This window comes from Chenopodium quinoa, unplaced genomic scaffold (genome assembly GCF_001683475.1).
Source record: "Chenopodium quinoa cultivar QQ74 unplaced genomic scaffold, ASM168347v1, whole genome shotgun sequence".
In the NCBI taxonomy this organism is placed as follows: domain Eukaryota; kingdom Viridiplantae; phylum Streptophyta; class Magnoliopsida; order Caryophyllales; family Amaranthaceae; genus Chenopodium; species Chenopodium quinoa.
This window is the reverse complement of record NW_018744878.1, coordinates 3,289,689-3,313,253: the sequence shown is the minus strand read 5'-3', so window position 1 is coordinate 3,313,253 and position 23,565 is coordinate 3,289,689. Positions and strand designations below refer to the sequence as shown.

At 35.5% G+C, this 23,565-nt stretch overlaps 2 protein-coding genes, 1 non-coding gene and 1 pseudogene across 3 annotated transcripts; 2 read left to right on the top strand and 2 right to left on the bottom strand.

Moving 5' to 3' along the window:
- Nucleotides 1-995: 995 nt before the first annotated feature.
- Nucleotides 996-9,464, top strand: LOC110705558 (thioredoxin-related transmembrane protein 2 homolog). Its single transcript, XM_021883448.1, has 10 exons — nucleotides 996-1,305; nucleotides 1,411-1,455; nucleotides 1,569-1,625; nucleotides 3,422-3,491; nucleotides 5,181-5,222; nucleotides 5,341-5,414; nucleotides 7,138-7,208; nucleotides 7,392-7,477; nucleotides 7,607-7,713; nucleotides 9,018-9,464. The coding sequence occupies exons 1-10, from the start codon at nucleotides 1,156-1,158 to the stop codon at nucleotides 9,078-9,080; spliced, it is 765 nt and encodes a 254-aa protein (XP_021739140.1). The 5' UTR covers nucleotides 996-1,155; the 3' UTR covers nucleotides 9,081-9,464.
- Nucleotides 9,465-9,539: 75 nt separating this feature from the next.
- LOC110705557 lies at nucleotides 9,540-14,150 on the bottom strand (annotated as a pseudogene).
- Nucleotides 14,151-14,276: 126 nt separating this feature from the next.
- LOC110705848 lies at nucleotides 14,277-15,083 on the bottom strand. The gene has a single exon (XM_021883780.1). It carries the CDS (start codon nucleotides 15,081-15,083, stop codon nucleotides 14,277-14,279), a length of 807 nt encoding a protein of 268 aa, XP_021739472.1.
- A 6,349-nt stretch (nucleotides 15,084-21,432) lies between these two features.
- Nucleotides 21,433-21,506, top strand: TRNAR-UCG. Its single transcript has one exon. It is a non-coding gene; the product is annotated as a tRNA-Arg (tRNA).
- The last annotated feature ends 2,059 nt before the right edge of the window (nucleotides 21,507-23,565 follow it).

The following is a 23,565-nucleotide window of genomic DNA, read 5'->3' as shown; positions in this document are numbered from 1 at the left end:
TTACTCCTCAACCACGTCCTTCAAGAGATTGTTATATATATCCGGGTTTATACTCATTTTGATGATTGTTTTTCATTTAATCGTCAAATGAAAAGCAAAAACTAACCTTGGATTAATTAGGTGTATTGCACCCGGGTGTGTATAACAAATTCTATGATTAAAGGTGCTACTTTCAAGCTTAGCTTGTGCTCAATTCACTACTTTAATGCTCGAAATTGAGTTTCGAGCAATCACTTTAAACAAAATACAGGACTAATTATAATCACTTTAATCAAATTAAATATAAGTTCAAAAAATCATTAGAGGCATCATATAGTTGCTATCCAATCCAATATCTAGTAAATAGTGGTCAGTATATAGGTGTGGACGTGTGATAACCAATGAAGTAGATATACTAGTATAATTATCAACTCATCATGGTTTCTTTTTGGCCACTATTCAAGACTTGACTCACTTGATAAGAGATTTAATTTAGTGGTTTAAAGATTTTAAAGGTTTAGGATTTAATTTTCACCGAGTAAAAGTAGTTGGTGGTGGGAACCCTTCACCTTACCTAGATGTGATAAAAAAATCGGGCCAAGCCGGGCCTTAACACAATTTCTCGTGTTCAAACCCGTAAAAAAATATCGGACTTGTCGGGTCAAAGCAACTTTTCGGGTCAGGTTCGGGAATTTTAATTAAAAATGCGCTTTTATACTTGTCCTAACCCGGCCTGTTTTCGGACCAAATTAGCGGATTGAGCCAATGTTGATCACCTCACCCCACTTCCATACATTTAAGTATTTAACACGTAAAACAAGCTAAAAAATCGTTAAAATTGAGGTATGATCAAGGTCCTTAAATTTTCGTTGATCATAGTAATTAAGATCAACAAAATTTTCTATTTCCCAAAGACCAACCCATCGACCCAATGGGCTTGAAACTTTGAAAGCAATCAGTCCAATTTTTCTCAAACTTTTGGTTTTCTTGGTTTCTCTTGAAAAAAGCCCAATTCTAAAAACTCAACACTCCTTCTTCTTCCTCCAACTTTACAGTTTTCAGTGAAAAGTTGAAAACTATGAACTGAAGGAAGAAAATTCAGCATCTGAAAACAAAAAATTGTAGATTTTTGCAGGATAATTTGATTGATAGATCGATTACAATAAATAGAAAACAATGATAAGAAATCCATTTCAATGGCTGAATACAGTAGTTACAGAACCACATTATTTCTTCCATTTTCTGGTTTTCTTCTCTTACCTTCCAATTCGTATTTCTGCTTCTTCCATTTTTCTTCATGATGTTTCTCTCCTTCTTCTTCGCCGGGTAATCAATCTTTTTCTCTCTCCTCCTTTATTTATTTATTTATTTATTATTATTACTATTATTATTATTTTATATTTACTGAATTTTTTTTGTTGATTTTTGCAGGAGATTCAAGCAATTCTCGCATTTACAATCTTTTCTGTTGTCAGGGTATTTCTTGTTAAATTTATTTATATTTAATTTCAATTTTTTTTAGCTGTGATATTGATTATAAAATGGGTGATTGATTTTGAATTTTTGATCTTTTGTTGAAATTTACCCAGATGGTAAGGGAAGAAACATGGGAGGGAGTTATTGCTGATACATTGCTATTTGGGAAGGTGATACCTTGATTCAATTTTTGCTGAAATTCATTATTTTTATTATATGTTATTATGTTGAATGTAGATTGTATGAGACAATGAGTATGATTAAAGTGATGGTATTAGGAACTAGATTAACTTGAGTAATAAAGTAAAACCCTTCATAGATTAGTTACTCGAAATCGTGTGTGCTTAGAGCCCCAATTGTCTTAGTGCACCTTGCAGGTAGGCTATAGGAGCCCTATCGCTTTAGTGTGCCTTGCGCCTTTGTTCTTACACAAGGCAAATACCCATTTTGTCGTTTCTATAGAAGATTAAGGAACTATGGGAGAGTTGGAGGTAGGCCAGGTAGCTAAAATTATAGCAATCGACTCTCTAAGATAGTCATATAGCCATATCCGGCTTTAAAGATAAAAGGCAATGGATTATAGAACCGCCAGATGGTTTCATGTAGTTATCTAGTTATCCCTTGAGAAAACCTGGTTAACTTCTGCCCTTGTTTTCATGGCTCCTTGAAGATACAATGGCCGATCGAAATTCTTGAATGGGGATCAGATGCTATAATGATCAATTTTATCACTTAACTACAGCAACAAAACATGTTTAGCTACCATCTTTTACTTCTTGCTTATGGTTATGCTGTATATTGTAGAATTTGGTTGATGTCAATATATCAATAGGATTTTCACTGTAAAATATGATAAAGTTATTTGAATGTGTGATGCAGATGCCAAATAACTAACAAACTAAACCTTGTGAGGTTGGTAAACATTAGGGTTGTGTGACTGACATGTCATAAACAATGGTAGCAACAACATCAAACCTTGTATGAATCTCACTATATGCATGTAATGCACCTAAGTTGCTGAGAAACAGTAAAGTTTGATGCAAATTAGGTAATTGGGGAAACACTTTTTTTTTTTCCTTACAGGTAGGAGCCGTAGAAATGTGGAATAAAGACAATGATTCAATAATTTCATTTAGAAATCTGAAATTTTAACATCAACAAAAAGTGCAAATAAAGAAGGCATTAAAGGTAGTTTGGTTTTAAAAAGAGACTTTTAAAGAAAAGGTCTTATTATGCATCTAAAAATTCTAGAGGGGTAAATGCAGGTCACATAATAGGTTTCCCATTGAATTTCCTTGAGTTTTGAGCTTCCAAGTTTTGGAAAGGGGAACTTTGGCCTTACTGGGAGATTTAGATGTATACAACCTTATACCTAAACAACATTATCACATAAGTGTTATTACAAAATGACCTTGTTATCAAAAAAATTATATTCTGTTAGTATTATAAATGACGGATAGTTGTTTCATTGACTCTCTATTCTCATGGTTAACTTTATTTTATAGATTTTGTGTTTCACTGGGGGTTAAGTTTTCAGAAAAAATGTTTATTATGTTTTTTTAGCGTGAATTTCACCTTCTGTTATATTAGTGATGGATGATTGCTTAGTTTATTATGATAATATTTGAATTGAACCTATCAATGAACTTCTGTCATTATGTCCTTCAACATGAATATCACATTCTGTGTTTTATCTGCAACGGATGATTGTTCAGCTTATTGTGATAATACTTGAATTAATCAAGGAGCTTCTATTGTTATTGCAATTCATATAATGTAATATGATGGACTTGAAACTAAGAGAAATCTTAGAGTGTTACTGACAGGGATGCCCATAACAAAAAAAAATTTCCCGCCAATTTTATTGTAATAAAAGCAGAGTACTCCATAGTTATGGTAGAGATGTTGCTGATTGAATTATTTAAATCTTTGCTTGTTCTAATTCCAGTTTTTGTTCTGACTCCAGGCATTTCTTCTTCTGCTTGCTCTATATGTGGATTACCATTTGGCTTTATGGTACATGGTGGCATTTTTAGGTAGGTCTTGTAATCTTTGGCTTTTAGTAGCATGTCTGCATGTGGGCTGATACATTGACATAAAAAAAAAACGAGAGCAACTTCGGATAAAGACACACTTTATAAGGTCACAAACATATGAGTAATGAGTGTGTGTGTTTTATTGGAACAAATTCCTTTGCAAACCTATAGTCTTATACCCACAAATACTTAAGTTTTGAGCGCTTTCTCTAAATAATGCTACAAAGAGTTGCAATTCCAAGTTTACAGCTATTTTTTTAGAAATTCCCAATCTACTGTCCACGTCAGCAAGTGGAGAAAAAAAACTTTTTTTATCGGTTCATTGTGAAATCGTTACTTGAACTCTTAAAGTAGGGGTTTTTAACTGTAAACCGTTACTTCATGTAGTGGTTTTTTAATAAGAAAACTGCTACTTGAGGGCTTGTTTGAATTTTTTTTTATTTTGTTTTCTCTTTTTTGAAAACAAAAAATCAAAAATAAGAAACAAGAAAAAAGTGTTTTTACTTTTCTGTTATCAGTTTTCATAATAATCGTGATTTTAATAATTTTGAGAAATTTTTGATTCATTATATGACATACCTCATATGATTTGAAAAACAAAAAACCAAAAACAAAATATCAAAGTGATACCAAATGAACTCGAAGTAGCGGTTTCTACTTTTTTTTTTTTAATCTTCAGCTAGCTACAAGATGTTCTTATCCAGTCATCCAAAATTACACAGAATTTCACTTCCATCCCACCTCAAAAATTTATCTAAATTTAAATAATCTAAACTCAAAATTAAGGCAATAAAAAAAAAAAAACAACAAACAAATTATTAAAAAAAAATAAAAAAAAAAATCACATAATGGTAATGTTTCAAGATTGATAGTACTCAGAGAAAGAACAAAATCAAGTAAATTTGGTTAGGTCTAGATTAAATAATTACAAAAAAATTACATTTGGGCATATATTACATTAACCTTGCTGCGACAATCTATGACCAAGAAGGCTGTAGAGAAGGTGGAAAAGGTGGAGGCGAAATCAACCTTGAATAAAACATAAAGATTGATAAAGAGATTTGCAAGATAAAACCATGAAAGCATCCAAAATCTGAAATTAAAAAAAAAAAAAAAAAAAAAAAACAAAAAAAAAAAAACTATTTCTCAAACTTAATTTATCTATGCCCAATTTGAATCCACCCAAAACTTTGAGGATGAAGGACATTGGAGAATGAAATTAGAAGAGAGAATGAGAGAAGAATGTGTAAGATCTGAATATTGGATAAGTATGATGGCAAATTGGCATTAAATCGCTGATATGGACGGTATATTGGGAATTTTAAAAAAAGTAGTTGCATACTTGGAATTGCAACTCTTCATAGCATTATTTAGGGAAAGCGCTCTCAAGTTTTGGTTTGTTTTTAATTTATTTATTTGGAGGTTATCATATTTTTTTTGTATGTTTTCTTTTTAACCAGCTCTTATTCATTCATGTATCATGTAAAAACATCACAAGTGTCTAGCCCCTTACTCCCCAAGTGACATAAATGACTTTGAAGCCATTTTTGCACCAGTCAAGCTAATGAGTGGAGTGTTTTTATTTTTTGGTGACTTGCTTTAGTTTTGGAATCACTATGTTATACAGTTTATGTGCTGAAGTTGGTTGTCACCTGTGACTGACTCAATTTTGGTATTTTCTTCTTGCAGTGCTATATATACTCTCTCAGCAACCTGCATTTCCTGAACTGGGTAAGCCCGTAAATGTACCCATACATCTCTCTCCCCCACCCCAGCTTCTCTTTTTAAAATGAGATATCCATCAAAAGTACCTGAGCTCTGCCATTGATCTTTGCATGGTTTTCCATAGGTGTGGCAAAGACTATGACGCCATTGCAATTGGAAAGTACATTGATTGAAGGGGTTTCATCAAGATATTGGCTGGTGGGTGAACTCTTCATTAGATCTTTTCATGTTTCACTTCTCATATTGAAGTAGAAGACTGTACTTTCTGTTTAATGATGTTACGATAGCATTTGTAAACTGCAACCTGTTATCTTTTATCCTTCTCTCTCTCTCCCATGCTCCTTTCTTAGGATTTGTGGATTGTTGCTGTAAGTTCAGTTTTTAGGAACAGGAAATATTGACCATTTTGAATCAGAATGAAATTCATTTGCTGGCTTACTAGGTCTGAAAAATATCAATATCCCACTAAGTTAAAGGATTAAGTCTATTATGGGGACACAATGCAACATAATTTGAGGAAGTCTCAAGGTATGGGACTTAAGTCCCACATTGATTATTTGGAGGGTCTGGTGTGGAGCTTAAATAGGTCTATTGGCTCTTCTCCCTTTTAGTTAGTTTTTGGGGATGGTTCTCTTGTATTAACATGAGGTACCTTCAATTATCTTGATTACCTTTGGATTCTAATCCTACCTAGTATTAGCTTGGCTAATTTAAGGACAATGACTATATGATCCCTTGGACTTGGTGCTTTGTTTATGAACAATCTGCTTCATCACATTTCTATGAGGATGTTATGGACTGATTTTCTGATTATTTATTTGTAAATAATTGAATAATAATATTGAAGGAAGGTTAGAAGCTTGATTGAATTTGAGTCAAAGGATACAAAGATAAGTAATAGCTTGAGGCTATAAGTCCTCGACCAATAGTAACTTGAGGTTACCAAGCTCTAACAATTCTAATTCATAAAAAGCATGCCTTCCCCGTTTCTCCCCCCTTCCTATATTATACAGATTACTACTAAGAGAGTTGACCATAAAAGTGAATCTCCTTTTAATTGCTATTTGTCCTTTACTACTAAAAGCTCAAACATTTAACTTGAGATTGTCTTTGTTACTACAATTAGAAGCTTCACATGTTCACTTGGTCAGCTCCTTGGTTGCTGTAGCTTAGTTGCTTTTTTTGTTCCTTCTTGTGTAAGTTTGGATTGCTGGTGTGAGTGGGCTTGGGCGACTTGAGTCTATTGCACAGAACCTGCATTTTTTACGCAGTCGTATAAGTATATACCAATTACCAAATTTGTAGTAACATACAACAATTCCTTAATTTGGATTTTAGTATTGGTGCACTCATTAACTGAATATCCTTGTAATCATTTGAGCCAATCATCATGTTATATAAATACTGAATTTCATGTCAGTTTGGTGACTTAAAAGTTCTGTATTCATGCATACTTGTTCATGTTTAGTCTCATTTTTCTCATCTCTTTATGGCCTGTTTGGTAGGGGGGGGGGGGTAAAAAAAAGATGGCAATAGTAGTGAATTTATATGTAATCTTGTAAGGGAAGTCCCATGTCAAATTGTCAATGTACTTGTTAATGCTTGTCTAGGTTTAACATCTCTTTTCTTTGTGAATTTTCAATACCATCTCTAAATTGATAATTGGATGATAATGGAAAATTGAAATAATAAAAAAAAAAAAAAACACATGTTTGGAGGTGGAGTTGAATTACAAAGGAATTTATCAAGGGACTTTTAAATATAAACTCATTACCATTACTGTCATTCCTTTTCACCTATCGAACATGTCGTTGAGGCTTTTAATGGTTGAGGACTCATTACTGTCACTCAAATCATTAGTTTATTATGTCCTACCAAATGGCTTGTCAAGTTGATGACTCTTTGAATTCCACTGTTTCAGGTTGAATTTCGTACTTTAAGTTCATCAACGTGTGTACGGAATAGTCGGAATTTTCCTGAACTCTCTGTTACGTAAGTGTGTGTGTGTGTTTTTTTTTTTTTTATTATTTTTTTTTAATAAATAAATTATCTTTAAACTTGATGCTAATCATTCTGTCCTAGAGATGTCAGATTCTGATGAAATAATCTTATTTCTTATCTCTCTGTTCTACTGAGTACTGACAATCATTCTTTAATTTTGAATATTCAATGCAGATATGTAAATGATAATTTGTCCTTTGGTGTAGTTGATCTTGGGCTTTTCCCTAACGTTGCTGACAAATTTGGAATTTCCCTAAAAGGTAAATTTTTGCCACGGATAGGATTATTTGCGTGTCTTTTTCTGTAGATTTCATTGCTTATGGTTGGTATTAGTCAGTAATTGGAATTAATGATACTAGGAATGCTATTTTTAAAACATGTATCTACAGGAAATGTGGGACTTCCAGCATACATATTATTTGAGAACGCTACCGAGGTAACTCGCTACCCAAAAGTGGATTTCGATGCAAAAGTTTTTCATCCTTCTGTAACCAAGGTACACACACTATATGCCTGATAACTGCATTTACTGCTTTAATTTAGTATGTTAATTGATGGTTGAAGATGTGTTAAATTAATAATGAGGAAGACCTTTTTTACTTGTTAATACATGCTAGTACTGATTCCCAAACTTTCCCCCTCTTCAGTTTTCTGTACATGATTGAATGTATGATTTTGACATTCCTTGTGTCTGCATATTCTGGCTTATTGGATCTGCTCTCTTTATGCCTAGTTGATCTGGTACTTTGCCCGTGGATTATCATCAATTCATCACCTCATTCATAATTTTAGGATGACATATTAAGGACTTCTTGTGGCATATGTATGAGCTTTATCAAGTTTAAACTCTAAAGAATTGGTCTAAATATAACATCCCATATCCCTATGTCTATCTGTCAATGTTATTTCAATCTGAAGGCGAATACAGCCGCATCAACGAGTGATCTTTACTCTTCTAGTTTGGGTTGGTTTGCACAGACTTCTCTCTTCATAAGGGCATAAGGCATGCAAACAAAAGATAATGACTAGGATGAGGAAATTTTCTACTGTTCAATCTAGTGTATCAGATTCAATTCAATGCTATAGTCGAAATGACTGTTGGGGCATATATTATGTTGAGGACCCATCCCAATTAGTTTTTCCAATTTGGCTTCATCACACATACTAAGAAATGTAGTAGGAAATGGTTGAATGTTAGATGTGACCAAAATTTCTGAAAGTGGATGAAGCTAATGAATATAGTGATTGTAGGAATGGTTAAGAAAATAGTGTTAGGCCCTGTTTTCTTCACCTTAAAAAAATAATATTAAGTAAAAATAATTTCAGTTCAGTAAAAATAAGTTCAGTTCAGTAAAATTAATTTCAGTTCAGTAAAAATAATTTCTGGAGAGAGGAAAGGTCATAAGCGAAAGTGGTTCCAAAATATTTGATTGGGATGGACCAAAAATGGAAATATACAATAAAACTGGGACAGACATACTTGCTAGCTAGTACATGAATAAGATGCTCCATTTATTCCGTGATAAACTGAATAATATGCGAGTTTTAAATTCCGACATTTTTTGCCTGTGCCTAAAGGCAGTGGATATTCACTTATTCTGTTGTTTGGGGGCATGAAGGATTTACTGGGTGCAGTACCTTTGTTTCACCAGTAGTTAATCTTTTGGTCTTGTTTCAATGTGATCTGAAGATTGCTCATAGTCACTTTTACATTTATTTGTCAATATTGAATTTTTGCTGGAATATATGTCTGGTATTTAGAGATTTTCACACTTGTTTGTCGATATTGAGTTTTTGCAGGAATATTTGTCTCGGCATTTTGAGCTTGATCGGCTTCTACTTGAATATGTACATAGCAAATAGGCATATGGTCAAGACTCAAGAGTTGTATCTCATGTTGTAATTCTTATAGTTCTCCAGCACACGAGATGTATTTGTAGGCCTTTTTTTTTTTTTTTTTTTTTTTTTTTTTTGAGGGCAAGATGTATTTGTAGCTTAAGCTTCATTTGTTTGATTCATTGCTGGAAGTTTTCTACCCAAAATTTTGTCTTTGTTGCAATCATATACGTATATATGTATAAAATCCAAAGCTTTTGTATCGAGTTATTACTAATTAGTTAGGGTCAGAAAATGAGAACGACTATAGATCAATGTATTCTGTTTTATCCCCCGGTAGATTAGATTTGATCTGAGAACAACGGAACTCCTTAAACAGAGCTCTTTGTTTGTGAAGTCAAATATGAATGTTAGGCTAAGAATTAAGTGAAAGTTTAACTTGTGCCATGCAACCAGAATTACTAAAACAGTGCTTACATTGGCTCGTGAAAGAAAAAATTGGCACAACCGCGCAAGACAGCACTTGTTCGCCATGCCAATCATACTGATAATGAATCTTTGTCGTACAAGTTTTATTGATAAAACAAAATTTATTAAAATTAAGTACCTAATTGTCCTCACTTGAAAATTTGAATAAACTGCTGTAAAACCCAATTAGGTCATGATGATACAATTCTAACTCAACTTAGCTTAACTGACCAGAACAAATCAACTTGTATCAGAAGTTACAACACAAATTTTAAAATTTCTTACATGCCTTTTTCAAGCATCGCCCTCACTCTTATGGGTAAACCATAGAGTCTGATAAAACCACCAGCATCGGCCTGATCATAAATCTGCCCGTTCTCAAATGATGAGATATCTTCTCTGTACAAGCTATACGGACTTTTTCTACTGGTTACCGTGACAGACCCCTTGTACAGCTTGAGCGTTACTGAGCCAGTAGTTGTTCGTGTAATTTGCTCCATGAAAGCATCCATGGACTCACGAAGAGGGTCAAACCATCGACCTGCATAAACAAGCTCTGCATACTTAAGGGCAAGAGAGTCTTTTACTTGTATTGTTTCCCGATCAAGGGTCAAAGCCTCAAGTTCCCTAACAGCATTAAAAAGGATGGTTCCACCAGGAGTTTCATACACCCCACGACTCTTCATACCCACCAATCTGTTTTCAACCATGTCAATACGTCCAATTCCATGTCTTCCTCCAATCTCATTGAGCTCAGATAATAGGGTTGCTGGGGAGAGTTCCTTTCCATTAAGTGATATGGGGGAACCAGAGACAATGCCAATTTCTATGTATCTGCACATTCATTTAATAGCAATGAGGACAAAGTTGTAGAAAAGGAATTCTTAATGACTAAATCAAAAAGATATATTAACAAAATGCGTACTCGGGTGTGTTTGGCGCATCTTCTGGATCAACACTCATCATGTACATATCCTTCTTCGGCTCATTCGCTGGATCTTCCAGGATATCACCCTTCAACATCATAAGGAAAAGTCAGATCATTTCTTGAATTCAAATTTCCATCAACAAAAATAGCAATGCAAGAGACAATCATCAAACAGATTTGTTCAGCGTTGGATTCTCTATTTTCTATGGCAAGTATTTCATAAAAATCATACAATTATGAATTACTACTTTGATCAAAATAATTAATGACTGAATAATAAAATTGGAGTCAGCAATATAATTCTCCACCAAGAATCTAGCATAAGATTCTGTAACTAACCTAAAACCTAATGCAAGCATCAACTCTCCCAGCAAAATTTCCCAGCACAACACACATCTAGGAGCTTTTGAGACTGAAAGGAAGTAATATGAGAAATTACCTCATGGCTAAGGTGCCACAAATTCCTGTCTCTGCTATAAATAGATTTTTTTTGTTACAGGAACAGGTACGTTGTGTTTTTTAGCATATTCAATAGCATCTTCTCTTCCTGTGATGTCCCACTCCCTCCATGGTGCAACAACATTGAGAGCAGGATTAAGAGCGAAGAACGTAAGCTCAAAACGAACCTATAATTGAACAGAAATAATGGTTTGTCAGAGAGAGAGAGAGAGAATGAAACACAGTTCTCACTCTACACTGTTTGGAGAGGGTATAACATGCCTGATCATTTCCTTTTCCAGTGCACCCATGACAAACAGCATCAGCTCCAACTTCTTTAGCAATATCCACCATAGCCTACATAATAAGCAGGAAGCGCATTGAGTCTTTACTAATCTGTTGAATCCTTCACGTACATGATTGACAAAATAGATGGTAGTATTTTAGATGGTAGTATTGACTCTCTCTCTCTCTCTCTCTCTCTCTCTCTAGAGAGGGGGGGGGGGGTAACCAGACTAACTAATATGCGCACCTTTGCTATGACAGGGCGCGCCATTGACGTCCCAAGCAAATACTTCCTCTCATAGACAGCACCTGCACGCAAGCAAGGATATATGTAGTCTTTGACAAACTCCTCTTTCAAATCCTTCACCACTAATTGACATGCACCACTCGCCTTAGCCTTCTGTTCCAAGCCATCTAATTCTTGCAGCCCCTGCAAAAAATTTAATTATATATCATGTAAATGTCCAATTTCACTTATATCATTCAAGCACATTGTCATTTGTAATAAAATTAGAAATCTTTTTGATTAATTGCATCAAGTAAACTTGTTAAGAAAAAAATTATAATGGCATTCAAACCATAAAAGAAAATACCCATTTCAGCAAATAGAAGAATAAAATGAAAAGTAACGGTTCAGAAAAGGGATATTCAGGTGAAAAAAAAAGCCATAACCGCATCGAAAAATGATAGCCAGTGTTAGTCAAAGATTGAACCTGGCCGACATCAGCAGTAAAACAAACGACTTCGCAGCCATAATTTTCCCTGGATCAGAGAGCAAGTATTCTCAGTATGCGCATACTTAAACCCAAAATTTCAAATTGAAAACAGAGCAGCTATAGGGTGAGATAAAAGAACAGAGAGGATTATGTTTCTTGATTATTAGCTGTTATCCCCTCAGCTCTCCAAATAAAAATGGGACATGATCATGACCCATAGGCTCCAATATATAATAAATCAGTTCATCTCTATAAACATAATAATAAAATAATGATTTGGTACGACATTATTTTCATTTTCAGAACCTTATGGTGAGATTGGAGCCATTTGAACGAAAGGCCCAAAAGTACACAGATCTACTGGCAATTTTTTCCACTAGCCCTTCAAATTTTATAAGACAAAGGAAAGGAAAGCATAGTAACCCATAATCTACAAAAATGGAGGCATGAAAACAACTTAAGTATACAATGTCCATTAGCAATGCTTAGGGTTTGGTAAAGTTAAGTGATTTAGCCAGCTAATAATCTGCAAGTCAATCTCCATTGCCTTCCACAACTAGGACAATTTGCATTGAATTTTTGGCACTAAAATACTCTCCCTAGGAGCAACAAGTAGCTTAGCTTGTTTAGTGAGTGACGTTCAGCATTCTATTAACTCCTGTTAGTTAGAGTTTGTTATCATTAGATGGATAAATTCGAAAGCAAAATGTATATGGATTTTTTATTTACAGTGAGCTCAGTTGAAATAAATAATTCTATAGTTTCCTCCTCTCTCTCAGCCTAAAAGTCATAATAGTGAAACTCAAAGCCTAAAAAATACATCTATAGACAAAAGAGTTACAAAATACCTCAGCCAAGGAACAATAACTGATGTGTCCAAGCCTCCACTATAAGCTAAAACAACTTTATTCAATTTTCCACGCAGACCTCTACCATTTGTTTCTACCTCTTTTTCACTTGATAAAATTGCTTTGATAGCTGCAACAGACAAATTAGGTCATGGGGATAACAAGGTAAAAGTTATAGCATAGAATCAAATCTAATTAACGCAAACCATTCAATAAAAGACAAGTTCATAAACAAGCAACTTTTCTAGGTTGCTCGGGAGCAGGGTCACACAAGATACAAGTGCAATAATACCCATTCTTTTTAAGAGAAAACCTATACAGAACAATATCTACAAATTTATATTCTCACCCTGTTTCTTCTGAACTTCACTTGTGCACCTGCTATTTTGGATAACTGCATTGCCACAGAACTCGCTCACATTTGCACCAAACTGACAAAAGATAACCAAGAATATCAAATTCAAACATGGTCCCAATGAAAGAACAGAAAAAAGGAAAGGAAAAGATGATGCAGAAACACTATGCTTTGCTTAAGAACACGGCATATAAATAGTTAAATTTCAAGCAATTAAGGCAATCCATGTACCTTGTTAAATATTGACAATCTTCTTGAGCAGCATAGTTTATCTTGAGCCTGGAAGAAACCTACAAAACAGATTATTGATCATAGTAAGTGATAATCGATAAGAAAATCACAATAAATAATGTAATTTGTAACTATAAAGGGACAATGATGTAGCCGAGATTTATAGCACCAACATTCGAAAGACTTTAACCAACTAAGCTAATCGGCATCCACACAAAAACAGGATAACTACAACAATACATTTTGTGCGAGCTATATTTGAGAAATGGCAAATTCAACATAGAGTCTAGTATTTACATCAAAGCAAACATCTCCTATCTACCCCCCCTTATAATTAAGTAATCCAAGTATAGCTAACTATTGCAAATATACAACAAATCCATTAAAGGCAACAATTTTGATGTAATTAAACGCAAACCCATTGTCATTTCATCTTCAAATTTCAATAATTTCCATCCTCCATTACCATTTCCATTTCAATTTCTATGAATAGTATTCATCAAATAACAAATACCCATCATTTTAATTCACTAAAAAATAGATAAAAATCCCATCATTTTAATTCACCAAAAATATAAAAATCCCATCATTTTAATTCATTTAAAAATAAAAAAAAAATAAAAAAAACCCAGAACAGCTAAAGAGTGAAGAAGATAGAAATGGGTACCAGAAGATTTAGGAGAACTGAAAATTGAATTAGAAGGAGCAGCAGCAGTAGCAGAGAAGGCATGCAATTGAGCCATCGTTCTTATCAACTTGGTTCTCTCTTTCCCAGAAAATAGTCGTCTGAATTCTAAAATTAGAGGGGTTTTTAGGGTTTAAGAGGAGTTCCAAATAAGCAGCTCACAAAGATTTATGGGCAAAGCGGGTCATGTTTTCGGGCTCAATGGGACCAAACAAAATATTCTGGTTTTTTTTTTTTTTTTTTTTTGCCCAACCCAAGCACAGAAACAATTAAGTAGAAGAAAGGCCTAAATCGGCCATTACAACCTCATGTATCTCAATGGGATACTCTTCCAACCAAACTCTAAGAGAAACAAACTTACTACTAAGCTTAGCAAGACTATGAGCAACCTGATTTCCTGTTCTCTTCACAAAAGCAAATGAGCATTCATGGCAAGAATTAGCAAGCTTAAGAATATCCTTGGTAATTAAACCAAAGGCAGTAAGATCTTCCTTCTGCTTACTCAAGCCATAATGGAGCTTGATATTGTCCGTCTCGAGGCACACTCTCAAAAAGCCAGACTCCATTGCAATTACTAAAGCATGCCGCATTGCCATTGCCTCCACCACATCCACATCGAAGCTTCCTGCAACCTGCAAACACGTAGCAGCAACAACATCCCCCACACTATCACGCATAACCCCTCCAAGCCCCACCATTCTCGACTTAAAGATAGCCGCATCAGAATTCACTTTTATAACTCCCTCAGGAGGAGATTTCCATTTGCACTCCAGGGGTTCAGAAACAGAGTGGCTGCAACCATGATCATTTGCAGAATCAAACTCACCAACAATGCTAATTGCTTTGTGTAGAACTTCAGTTATCTCTCTCTTCTTCCCTGCGAAAATCCAGTCAGTTCTACGCAGCCACACACCCCACAAAGTGCTCCAGAAGACATTCCACCACGAGTGATCCTTGAAAATCAAGCGCACCCCACCACACCACTCCGCAAAAGTGCTGCCATTATACTTCCCAACTTCCAGACGCAAAGGAGATAGGTACCACAAAAGCTTTGCCTCCTCACAAAACACCAACATATGCTAGATAGTCTCTTGAGCATCCCCACACATAGGACAAACAGAATCAACACTCATACCTCTATGTAGCAGAGAAACACGAGCAGCAAGGGCTCCCCTGATAGCGCGCCAGCAGAAATTTTTAATCTTTGGGGGGAGGTCTGAATTGCAGATGCACTTCCAGTCAAAAGCAATTGGGGGATTGGAATTGGAGGCTTTCGATTGAGCATGCTCCGTACTCAACAAGTTGTAAGCAGACTTCACAGAAAAGCATCCATTTTTTGACCAATGCCAAGACCACGAATCTGAGCTATCAAATAAGGGAATTGGGATGTTGACAATTTCCTTCACTTCAAGAGCTGAAAAGTTAGAGTTCAGAACAGCCACATTCCAGCTTCTGTCAACCATCAGGTCACGGACAGTGGATGGATTATCATCATTTGAGTTCCTTCTGCTCACCACACGAAAATTCGGAAGACTAGGCACCCAAGGATCCTTCCAAACATCAATAGTAGCACCATTTCCCACATTCTTCCTAATACCTTTTAAAAGCACATCCCTTGCACTCATAATCGATCTCCATGTATAGCTCGAATGTGATGCAATTTTCGCATCCATAAAGGAAGAGTTAGGAAAGTACTTGCCTTTGAGGACCTTTGACATTAACGAGTCCTCCTTGGTAAGAATTCGCCAAGCCTGCTTTGCGAGAAGGGCTCTATTAAAAGCTCTCATATTGCGGAACCCAAGGCCACCGTGACTTTTTGGAACATACAACTTATCCCAAGCCACCCAGCTCATCTTCCGTTCTTCCCCTTTTTGACCCCAAAAGAAATTCCGGCACAATCTTTCAACTTCATTGAGTATGCTCACCGGGATGGTGAAACATTGCATAGAATAAGTAGGGATCGCTTGAGCTATTGACTTAATTAAAACTTCCCTCCCGGCTTGAGATAAAAAAAATTCTTTCCAACCCTTCAATTTTTTCCAGATACGATCCTGAATGTTTTGAAAAACCTGTTTTTTAGAGCTACCAATATATGTTGGGAGCCCTAAATATTTATCATGACCCTCGACTGCCTTAAAAGATAACTTCATCTGAAGAATATTTTTCCGTTCTTGCTCAATGTTTCGGCTAAAGGACACCTCAGATTTATCCATATTCAGTTTCTGACCAGAAGCAACTTCGTAGGTTGAAAGAATTCCAAGCACATTTTCCACCTCTTCTTCATTTGCCCGCACAAACAAAAGACTATCATCTGCAAAAAATAAATGAGAAATCGGATTGACATTCCGACCAATTTTAACCCCATGGATAAGTCTCCTATTTTCAGCATCCCTAATCAGAGCAGATAAACCTTCCGCACACATAATAAAAAGGAAAGGTGATAGTGGATCACCTTGCCGTAGCCCCCGGCTAGGCTTAAAGGATTTCGAAGGTTGACCGTTCACAAGGACATCAAAAGAAGCAGTCGTAACACAATTCATAACCAAGACCACATAGTTAATCGGTAAGCCCAATTTCAGCATTATTTTCTCCAAAAAAACTCCATTCCACCCGATCGTAGGCTTTGCTCATATCAAGTTTCAAGCCCAAGTACCCTTTTTTCCCTTTTTTCTTCTTCCGGAGGTAATGAAAAAACTCATAAGCAACCAACACATTATCTGTGATTAATCGACCCGGAACAAATCCACTCTGTGACTCATGAATAATTGAGGGGAGAACCAATTTCAACCTATTTGCAAGCACCTTAGTGACAACTTTGTATAATACATTACACAAACTGATAGGCCTATAATCAACAGGAGACACACATAATTTCTTTTTCGGGATAAGCACAATGTGAGTCTGATTAATCGAACCTATGGTACCACCATTATTAAGAATATCAAGTACTTTCCCAACAACATCAACACCAACTATCTCCCAAAATTTCTGGAAAAAGATAGCTGACATACCATCGGGACCAGGCGCTTTGGTGGGGTGCATCTGGAAGAGAGCAACACGGACCTCATCGGCGGTGAACGGGGCAGCAAGAGTAGTACGATGTCTATCTGTCACCTTTTCCTCTACTTTGGCAATGACCGGTTCTACTTCAATGTGGCTATTCGAGGCAAAAAGATCAGTGAAGTAATCCACAAAAACAGCCGAAATTTGCTCTTCATCTTTATAAACATTACCGGCCTCATCGGAAATTGCATTTATATTATTTCTCTCCGCTCTTTGCTTAGCCTTAGTGTGGAAAAAAGTTGTGTTTTTGTCCCCATTTTTTAACCACTCTTGACGGCTCCTCTGCTTCCAATACAACTCCTCACGGCGTTCCAATTCATCCATACGATCATCCAACGCTCTCATTTGGGCTATAACCTCATCAGATTGAACCTCACTCATAAGATTCTCCATCCTTGCTTGACAGTCTTTTAATTCCTTCACAAAATCCCCAAATTTCTCCCTACTCCAAGCACTCAAATTTTCCGAGGTAAAAGCAATTTTTGAGCATATATCACCACCCCTTTCCCACGCATGACTAACAATCTCGGCACAATTCTCATCCCGAAGCCACATCTCCTCAAACCGGTAAAGCTGAACCTTCTTCTTCTTCTTCTTCTTTGGAGTACTAAGGGCTTCCTTCACACAAAGTAAAATGGGAAGATGGTCAGAGCGCCTCTTGGAAAGATGAGTAACAAAAGAGCCCGGGAAATTATTCTTCCAAGCTTGGTTAGCAAAAAACCGGTCCAATCTCTCTTGTACATTCTCACTGCCTCCTCTATTGTTGGTCCATGTAAAATCATGTCCCATGTACCCCATATCCTCCAACTGGCAGAACTGAATAGCATCTCTCAAAATTTCAGCTTCATCATTATTAAAGGCACGACCACCTTGCTTCTCACTTGAAAGTAACATGAGATTGAAGTCCCCACCGCAACACCACGGATCATCAGTGAAGTCCATCAAGTTCTTCAGCAGCATACCCGTCTTATATTTATTTTCGTCCTCGGGGTGACCATAAATACCTGTGAATCTCCATCCTTCATAAGTGTGAGAGTTAACCCAAGCATCAATGTGGTTTTGTGAGAAGGAAAGGATGGCAACATCTAAAGTATTTTTCCACAAAAGAGCAAGGCCTCCACTTCTTTTCCTCCCTTCACCAACACACTCCACGGTAAGAGCAGCATTAAATTTCAGCTTGTTCTTTACTTTTTCTACTTCATGCTTCTTCAATCTAGTCTCCGAAAGAAAAAGCAGTTGGGGGCTCTCAAGAAACACAACTCGTTTCAAGGCATTGACTGTAGAGGTGCTCCCCAGGCCCCTACAGTTCCATGATAAAATGTAACTCATTTGTCACCGGGAGCCCATTGTGTGGGGCTCGCCACATGGTCAGAATTGGAGACGTGGGTTCTCTTTTTGCTTCTATCATTAATGTCAGCATCCATCAAGTCATCCGTGCTCAATTCCTCACTCCTCTCCCTTCTTTTTTCTCCTGCAATTTTCAAGTCAGTAGACATACTATGATCACCATCTCTTGGGTTTCGTTTCCATCCCTTCCCTTGAGATTTCTTTGTACTATTATTCGAGCCCTTAGCTGTGATAGTTGACAACAGAATTTCATCCTTTTTACCACTAGTAAATGTGAAAAATTCATCAGATTTTTGTTGCACAATTTTATTATCATGTTTTCCACTGTTTAAGCCAACACCTTCAAGCCTGCTAACAACTTCATGAACATGAGTGCGTGTAGTATTTTTATCGACAGGTTGCTTAGGTTTGGTAATGAACAATGGTCTAGCACAACTAACACCCTCCTGCCCACCATCACTCTTCTTATAAGCATCATTATACTTCCATGGGGAGGCTTTCAACCAAGACCCATAAGAGACCTCAGGTTCATCTATCTCCCTACACTCCTCACAGTCCTTCACACCATGACCCATTCTACCACAATAAAAGCAGAAAATAGGGGGTTTTTCATACCTCACATCGAAGCTTTCCTCAAGACCTCCTCGCATCTTCAATCTGACAGACTTGACTAAGGGCTTGCGAACATCAATAAGGACACGAATTCGAATTGACTTATCAATTCCCACTTGAGCAGCATTGTCCATCTTCACAAAGGTTCCCAATTTATTTCCGATCTTCTCCACATTGCTTAGGTTTAACCTCCCTTTTAATGGGAGGTTATAAACCCTTACCCACATAGGAAGAGCGTGCAAGGGTATATCAGAGGGCTTAGTCGAATCATTTGTCTCGCCAAAAACCAGGGCATGTCTATCAAAGTGCCAAGGTTGATCTTCCAACACCTTATACTTATCCCTCCAATGGTGAAATTGGAACATGAACATGTTTTTGCCAATGTTCGATATCTCGACTCCATGCTTAGGTTGCCAAACATCTTTCATTGTTGTTATGAATGCGTTAACATTAACGTTGCGGTTTGTCCAGATTTTCCCTACCAACGCAAGTTCAATCCGGGCATCCTCATCCTCTTCTCCATTATCATCCCACTCAATTGCCTCTTCAGTATCTCCCTCCTTCGATAAAGCAGCAATAGCTTCATCATCATTATTCGAACCAATTAACGAAAGGTTTATTTCTTGATTTTCCATAATCAATGATTAGCACAACGAAAGGCACAAAAACCTGAGATTAAAACTCGAAAATTCGAGAAAAATCCTCAAGAAAAGGAAACCCTAGTAGAAACTAGAACGAAACCCTCCCAAGGAAAACCTAGTGGGAACTAAGGTTGTTTTAGATATTCCTTAAAGTATCATTTCATTTGTTTTTTTTAGAAGTTTTTAGAATCTTACTTAGAAAATTATCTCGAAGTACGGACGGTTCATTTGGTAATCCGTTATAAACAATAGTAATGGTTTAATGGGAATGATTTTTTTACATGAATTTTAGAGAACAGATCACCGGCTAAGGTTGTATTTCCGCCATGCTCGTTTTATTAGTTAAGGTATAACACTATTATCATTCGCTATCTATGATGATATTGTGGTTGATAGTGATTAGTTCGATGTTTGTTATTTTTCAGATATTATAAGAGCATGTAACACCATAACTCACCTCTTGGCAAGGTGGAATACTGAGAATAGCTCATAATATGTACGTTTTGAGTTCCTTTTTATAGCATATAATTTTGGCGAATTTGGATATTGCTTGATTATAATAGTGCTTTTTTAAAAAAATAATAATAAATAATTCAAAAATCACTCTTAAATCATCTATTTTTCTTCATAAATTTTCATTTGCATTTAGTATCTTGTGGTGATGGATGATTGTACTTATATGGAGATTTATCGGCTATTTTTACACTTAAAAAAAAAAACATTTTCATTAGCATTGCCTCACTACTTGCCGACAAAGTATTTTTCACCCAGTAGTAGTTAGATAAAATGTGTTATGTCACAGCTTCAAGTTTAAAGCTCTCGCTCCCATTTATAATTTATATTTATAGCTCATTTGAATTATTAGAATATATATATATATATAGGCATTTCTTTCATATATTAGCACTCTACATATATTTAGAATTCTGCAATATTAGGGTCTGTTCTCATTGGCTGAAATGAACTGAATTGAATTGAATTGAGCTGAACTGAACTGAACTGAATTGAATTGAATTGAATTGAGCTGAACTAAACTGAACTGGACTGAAATGAATATTTTATAAGGGAAGGAAATTATGAGCTGAGCTGAACTGAACTGAACTGAACTGAATTGAACTGAGCTGAACTGAGCTAAATTGAACTGAATTTCAACGTAAGAGAACAGACCCTTAATATTTCTAAATTTCTGAATTTCAACGTAAGAGAACAGACCCTTAATATTTCTAAATTCCTATTTAAGATCTTGCTAACGAACGCCTCGGGGCGTTAGATAAGGAATAATTATATTGGTTGAAATGGTATTAAGTTAGGAATGCATGACAAAATCACGCGTCGTTCGGTGTAATTAATGTTAATTTTACTTTAATATTCCCACTTTTAATTCTCTTATCTAACGCTCCGAGGACGCTCATTAGCTTTTGCCTTATTAAATTAGTTCTAACATATTAATTTTGGGTCAAGTGAGATCGGACCGAATTAGCTCGGACTAATACAAGCCTATTAACAACGCGGGTCAACCGGTCAAGTTTTTGGTTGGATGTGGGCCTAATAAGAAAGAAAAGAAAAGGGTGTTTTTATTGACAAATTCATCACAACTGGCTCAAGTAGAGCTACGCCGCCACAAACATCATATCACTCATCCGTTTTTTTTGTCGCCGATCAGAAACCAATCACCATCACCATTTCTCTTTCCTAATCTGCCAACTATACAAAAGAAAAATACGTGAATAGTATAGTTAAATAAGGAATATTCAACATAAAAGACCGCATAGCGCAGTGGATTAGCGCGTCTGACTTCGGATCAGAAGGTCGTGGGTTCGACTTCCACTGTGGTCATTTTTTTTATCCCTTATTCAAATGCAATACCATTATTGACGTATAACGTTTGTTAGTTAATGTATCATTTTGTATAGATCTTTTAAGTAAAAATTGTGAGTATATAAATGTGATATAATGAAAATACGAAATAAGTTTAACAAGACATCATATACTATACTCCTTTATACTCCCTCCGTTTTTAAATACTTGCTCCATTCTCTTGGACACGCATGACGATGCTAATCTTTGATCACTAATATCTTTAATTATCAATAAGAATAAATTTTAACAATTGAAAATTAATGATCTATTCATTGAGATGATTTCGATAAGTACCCACAAGACTATATTTTTTCTTATATATAAATCACAAACATTAGTCAAAGTATGACAAATGAATAGTGCAAAAAATAGAAATGGAGCAAGTATTTAAAAACGGAGGGAGTACCAAACAGAGTTTGGTCTAAAGACACTTTGAGGGTAGGAATTTTTCTTACCCTTCTCCCCCACTAAAGCGTAGTGTCTAAACTATCCCATAAACTCGACTGGGTTGACTAGTGAACGATTCCAGTTTGATAGGGAAGTTCATCTCACCTACATTTTTTGACAATTTTTTTTTTTTTTAAAAAAAAAAACCTATACTGTACCCTTTTTTCGTATTTATAATTTAGTAAAGAAGATCAATAAAATGATGTAAATGGTGCCTAAAGTCAATATGATACAATTAAAAAACGAATGAAGAAAATGACAGGTTTTAAAATGGATCGAACCTGGCCCATAGTCTTCCTAACAAGTTACAAGTGAGCTAAAAAGCCCATTTTGGTAAAATTTAAGTAGAAGCTTGAATTAATGCTTAAATACCCATCTTAAATCTATGGACCAGCAAAGTGGTCTACTAAACCATTTCCAAACATTTCAACATCAGCTTCAATGCTTCATCACGTAGTATGTCAACCTTATACTTTGAACATGTATATGATATTATGATGTATAGTTGAATTATGATATATAACTAATATAAGCATTCTTAATTATTATAGATTAATCAATCTCCTCGTGCTGTATAATCTAACGGGCTAGGATCAATCAAGTATTTCAAACCAAGAGATGTAATTTTAAGTAAATATCTTTATGCTTTACTAGATTTATGTACACTACAACTCTATATTTAAGACCTGTTAACTAAGATTGTTATCACGTTTTTAACAAATCCAATGGTGTTGTAATGCTTTAAGTTGTCAAAAAGTTACTAGTTGTTGGTTAATGTTGACAAAATATAAGAAAACATCTCTTTATTAACTTTTGTAACTTATATGATTATGTTTTCCAAATGATTGGATTTTCTTGATTAAGCCATCTAAAAAGGTAGAGCTCTTTTTTCCATCCAAGAAATTTATCATGTCAACAAATTGAAAGAGAATTCTATGTATTCCTTGCCTAACTTAATACAAGTCAATACATAGATGTTGTGCGATTTAGGCTGGGTTTCTAACTAAGCGGGCTATGTTGAAAAGTCGATCTTAACATAAACGTATTACATACATATATTAATATATAGCGCTAGCCTTCTTAGTGTGTCGGTCCATGTGGGTTAGAATTTAATTATAAACATGGCCGGTGTGGTTCGTATATTGCTAGTCCAAAACTAGAATGGAGTACGATTTTCAATCAATAAGCTTTGTTTAATTGGCTTGTTTTAAGTATTAATAGCTTAATATATAATAATAATAATAATAATAACAACAACAAAATGTTTGTGGTTTACAACTTCCACTTCCAAGCTTGCATAGTCTAATTTTAATCCAACTTCCAAACTTGCATAGTTGCATTGCATTTAATTAGATTAAAGTCGTCTATATTATGGAGGATTTAACAACATCAACTCACAAATAAAAGCATAAGAATACAATGGACCCACCAAAGCAACAAACAGATTTGATTATCATCTTCAAACCAATAGTGTTAATAGTGTATCATAGTTGGCAGTGGGGTTCTAGATTAAAATTCAAGATACGATGGTTGGTGTGGGTGGTGATAATTTTGTGGTGGGGTTTCATTTATTTTTTCAATTTTAATA

Coding starts and splice junctions, on each gene's coding strand:
- LOC110705558 (XM_021883448.1), top strand. CDS start 1,156: ATGATAAGAAATCCATTTCAATGGCTGAATACAGTAGTTACAGAACCA. Junction 1,306..1,410: donor CTCTCCTTCTTCTTCGCCGG/GTAATCAATCTT, acceptor TGATTTTTGCAG/GAGATTCAAGCAATTCTCGC. Junction 7,714..9,017: donor TTCATCCTTCTGTAACCAAG/GTACACACACTA, acceptor GAGTTTTTGCAG/GAATATTTGTCTCGGCATTT.
- LOC110705848 (XM_021883780.1), bottom strand. CDS start 15,083: ATGTTGGTGTTTTGTGAGGAGGCAAAGCTTTTGTGGTACCTATCTCCT.